The 5,098-nt window shown below is 45.6% G+C and overlaps 1 protein-coding gene across 1 annotated transcript; it reads left to right on the top strand.

Annotated features, from left to right (window-relative positions):
• The first annotated feature begins 2,994 nt into the window (after positions 1 to 2,994).
• On the top strand, positions 2,995 to 4,846 carry LOC124245120 (transmembrane and coiled-coil domain protein 3-like). Its single transcript, XM_046672322.1, is given in 3 exon segments — positions 2,995 to 3,121; positions 3,496 to 4,233; positions 4,236 to 4,846. Coding segments are annotated over 3 exon segments (1,425 nt in total). The 5' UTR covers positions 2,995 to 3,045.
• The last annotated feature ends 252 nt before the right edge of the window (positions 4,847 to 5,098 follow it).

The raw sequence follows: 5,098 nt of genomic DNA on the forward strand, positions 1-5,098 counted from the left end.
GTTCAACTAAAATCTATTCAATTTAACACCCAAATACCATTGGCTTATGTCAATGTCTCACCCTGTCTGCCACCCCCATCCTGGCCCACGCTTCCATCATCTCTCTTGACTTTTGTAATAGATGTGTAACTAGTTTCTCTGCTTCCATTTCACTTCTCTCCAATTCATTTTCCTTATTGTGTCTGGAATAGTCTTTTTATAAAAAATGAAATTCTGATTTGTCATTTTTCTGCTTGTGACGCCAGGTGCCTGAGGGTTATGTAGATAGTAAACTAATTTGCTGTTTTCCTGTTTAACTTGAGGGCTGACTCAGGGGTCTCCAGGATTTGTGAGCTTGTTTTCCAAAGGATTTGTGAGCTAGTTTTGCAGAAGAAAGAGAATGTCTTCTGGGAGGTTGTGATCACTGGATGGCTGGCCCTCTGCAGCCATTGAGCCCATTGGGGCTTTTGCCATTGCCCTGGGGCTTATTGGGAGTGACCCCTCTGTTTCCCATCAGCTCCTCCCCGCTTTCTGTTTTTGGGGAGGCTGATTTGAGAGAACCCAGGCTCTCACCTACTTGTTTTGGCCAATTTGAATAAATCTTTCTCCATCTCCCAGCACCAATGTCTTAGTGTTTGCCTTGCTGTGCATCAGGCATACAAACTTTAAGTTAAGAAGTTTAGTATCACATGTATCTCTTCAAAAGCTTCCTGCCACTCTTAGAATACTCTTAGCTAAAAATGAAAATTCCTGATATGACCATCAGGGGCCTGAATGTCCTGGTCTCTGCCTCTCTCCCCAGCCTCAATGCATTCTGCTTCTTCATCTCCTTTCTACTTCTAACAACTCTGCCTTCTTCCCAGTCCTTGAATAACCCTCACTCTCTCCTACCTCTGTAAAGAAAACACGTTCCATCTGCCTGATTTTCCTTTCTCCTTCCTCCAACCTCTGTTGATTCCTTTTTCACCTTTCAGGTATCAGCTCACACATCACATCCTCACTCCCTAGCCAAAAGAGCACTCGTTTTTTCCCTTCAAAATATTCATCACAATTAATAATTACTTATTTATGAGATTATTCGATTTTCCACACCAGACTGTAGCTCTTGGTTGGTTCAGATATGTTTTGCTCACCTTTGAATCCTCAGCACCTGGCAGAGTGCCTGGCACATAGCAGGAATTCAACATTATTTATTTATAGAATAAACATTTATTTCTGGAATGAATGCATAAATCTGAATCCAGTGTGAGTGCTGGAGAACTAGTAGGAAAGGAGAGCCACTCCAGGTTATAGGCCATGGAAAGTGCTGGCCAACTGAAAATGCATCAGACAAACATGAGACAAACAGAGAAACAACATTAACAACAACAAACATCAAACAGAGAACGTGGAAAAGTGGAATTACATTTTCCAACGGGGCTAGGCTAACTGAATAATGTGACATTCTATAACTGCCTTTGGGGCTTTTGACAAGTTATTTGATCTCTTTGTTCCTGAAATGCCTCATCTATATAATAAGAATGATAATATTTGATTTACGTATTTTTTAATATCAAAACTCTATGTAGCTTTTACTCTGAATTTGATTCAAACTACAATAAAATAACGTGCACTTTGATACAGTGACAGCGTGGGTTGTATTACAGTAGGTGGGCCAGGAAGGAAACTGTAAGAGGAGGAAAAGAAGGAATCAATAAAATTCTCAGCAGGATAAGCTTTGAAGGAAAAATTTCTATCCCTTTTACGATGAAGACTTCAGTTTGAGGTATTTGTTTTAGGGGAAATTACGCAAGCTAACTCAATAATAACCACACAGTCCTGAGTTCTCTGCAGACATTAGGGCTGCATGCAGCAAATTACTGGAACAGCATATAGCTAGGGGGAGTTAGCGTGCTGAGCTATGCTGTTCCTGCTGCTTTTAATAGAAGGAGAATAAATAAAAACTTAAAGATAAATAACTTTTGAGTTCCTATTTGGGCAAAACTTCCTCTATAAAAAATTCCAGCTTTTCTCTAGCCTAATTATTGGTTCTTCTTTTTAGATAATCAGACTCTCCTACTTTATCTTCATTTGTGTAATTAACTAGGTATTATGACCGTGATTCAAACCCATAACTCTAGCAGGGAAAACAATTACAGCGTGAGCAGTGAACATCCATAGGGAACACAAACCTGTAATAAATCATATTTAGTGTGAAGATAATCTGAGTTTTGCATAGTTTAGGCTAGAAAAATATTTAACTGACAGTTAAGATTCAACTAAGGAAAATTCTCAGAGCTATCTTGCAACCTAAAGCGTGAGAAAGCAGATCCACTGTGGTGCGGTCTCCTGATGCTATATACTGGAATTAAAGAAAGTGGGTACAAATGATGACAAACATCTGAAAGCTGGAATGTTCAGCCCTTGAAAAAGTATAGAAAACTGTACAGTTTTCTGGGAGTAAAGTGGTATCTAACTGAGGGAACACGTCCTAAGGGAAGAAGTCTTGTTTGACATCATTCTGATTTCTCCAATAACAGAGTCCTTCAGATGGAATACAAAGTGTTAAAGTCCATGCTATATCAAGTGATTTCTGAGCAGAATTATTATAAAAGAAAAAAAAATCCATCCATATCACTTAAGTTAAACACTGGTTTGTCTCTACCAAGTCTTGTGCTGACCCCTAGCACCTTTCAGCAAAGTTTCACAAGTCCTTACAAATGAAACAAATAGAAAGTGCAAGATTACAGAAATTGCAACCAACCTGAAATTAAGCTTACAGTTGTCCTATTTTAAAAAGCTTTGTAACACAGGGTGGAGAGCTTCTTTTTTTTACAGATGTTCTGACCCCCAGAAAGAGAAAATATTAGTCATGTTATATTCAAGCCAAAAGAAACTTAATTTAAGGATTTTTTTTTCCTTAAAGATTGGCACCTGAGCCCGCCCACCCCACGGCGGTGGCGGCGACAGCTGAGGCAGCCCGCGCCGCCCCCTCGACCGCGGCTCCCGGGGAGAGCCCGAGTATGGCGGGCAGCTCGCGGCGTGGCGGCCCCGGGGGACGGGAAAGTTGCCAGCGCGGGCGCCGAGATGCCGGGCAGCGACACCCCGCTCACCGTGGACCGGACCTACTCCGACCCGGGCCGGGACCGCTGCAAGAGACGGGGTGAAGTTCCCAGTGAAGGGGTCGTGGCGGGCATCCCGATTACCTGGTACTTTGGGAAGCCAGAACCGACTGGTCACCTCGTTCCCTTATGCGTTTTCTACCCTGGCAACTGAAAGCTGTCATCTAGTCAGAGAGAAAGTTGGGTACCCTAGGAGATCTGGATCTCACAGTTGGTTAGCACACAGGGATGCAGGAAAGAGTGGGACTATCCTGTGTTCAACTTGCGAAGAGAGTAGGGAGTTTTTATCTTGTGAACACTTGCAGTTTGAAAATCTGGGACTTGAAGTATGGCTGCTGTGTGTGTACAGATTCTGTCACGGTCGTTGTCCTTCTGACTTCAAATCTGAAAGCACTCCTGCCATGTCTCTTTCAGGTAGAGCGTCATGACATGAATACCGTAAGCCTGCCCCTCAACATACGCCGAGGGGGCTCAGACACCAACCTCAACTTCGACGTACCAGATGGCATCCTGGACTTCCACAAGGTCAAACTCAGCGCGGACAGCCTGAAGCAGAAAATCCTAAAGGTAACAGAGCAGATAAAAATAGAGCAGACGTCCCGTGATGGGAACGCGGCGGAGTATCTGAAGCTGGTCAGCAGCGCGGACAAGCAGCAGGCCGGCCGGATCAAGCAAGTCTTTGAGAAGAAGAATCAGAAGTCAGCTCACTCGATCGCCCAGCTGCAGAAGTTAGAAAAGTATCATAGAAAGCTCAAGGAGATCGAACAGAACGGAGCCTCCAAAAGCTCAAAGGACTTTTCCAAAGACCACCTGGAGGACATCCAGCACTCTCTGAAAGATGCCCACGCCAAGTCTCGAACGGCGCCCGGCAACATGGAGAGCGGTAAATCGGGCATGCCAGGGGTGTCCCTCACTCCCTCCGTGTTCGTCTTTAATAAGTCCAGGGAGTTTGCCAACCTAATCCGTAATAAGTTTGGCAGCGCCGACAACATCGCTCACTTAAAAAATTCCTTAGAGGAGTTTAGGCCCAAGGCGAGTGCCAGGGTCTACGGGGGCAGCGCGACCATTGTGAACAAGCCCAAGTATGGCAGTGACGACGAGTGTTCAAGTGGCACCTCGGGTTCCACCGACAGTAATGGGAACCAGTCGTCCGGGCTGGCGGAGCCGGCACGCTGGACAGCCAGGGGAAGCTCACCATGATCCTGGAGGAGCTGTGGGAGATCAAGGACACCCAGGCACAGCTGGCTGAGGACATCGAGGTGCTGAAGGTGCAGTTTAAGAGAGAATATGGTTTTATTTCTCAGACCCTGCAAGAGGAGAGATACAGGTACGAGTGATTGGAAGACCAGCTCCATGACATGACGGACCTGCATCAGCACGAGACAGCCAACCTGAAACAGGAGCTGGCCAGCATCGAGGACAAGGTGGCCTACCAGGCCTAGGAGCGCTCGCGGGACATCCAGGGGGCCTTGGAGTCCTGCCAGACTCGCATCTCAAAGCTGGAGCTGCACCAGCAGGAGCAGCAGGTGCTGCAGACGGACACCGTGAATGCCAAAGTTCTCCTGGGCAAGTGCATCAACGTGGTCCTGGCCTTCATGACTGTGATCTTGGTGTGCGTGTCTACCATCACCAAGTTCGTCTCGCCCATGATGAAGAGCCGCTTCCACATTGTTGGCACCTTCTTTGCTGTGACTCTTCTTGCAATATTTTGTAAAAACTGGGACCATATTCTGTGTGCCATAGAAAGGATAATAATACCAAGATGAGGCTCGCTGCTTGCTGTCCTCCAGTTCTTTCAAGTTGTTATTTTAAAGAAAACTCTGTGCATTCTCCCAAACTTTAAAAAGAGGTGGTGCCGACGGGAGATTACGAGGAGGACTGGGCTGTGCATTGTAAATAATTCCAAGTCTCTGAACTTGGTAGCAGTTACCAACTCAGCCCTCTGCTTGGTTAACGTGACTCTGTTTCCGAGCTCTCCCCACCTTGCTCTCTGCCTTAATCAGACCAGATTTCCTGCC

The sequence above is a fragment of the Equus quagga genome, chromosome 9 (assembly GCF_021613505.1).
Source record: "Equus quagga isolate Etosha38 chromosome 9, UCLA_HA_Equagga_1.0, whole genome shotgun sequence".
Classification (NCBI taxonomy): Eukaryota; Metazoa; Chordata; class Mammalia; order Perissodactyla; family Equidae; genus Equus; species Equus quagga.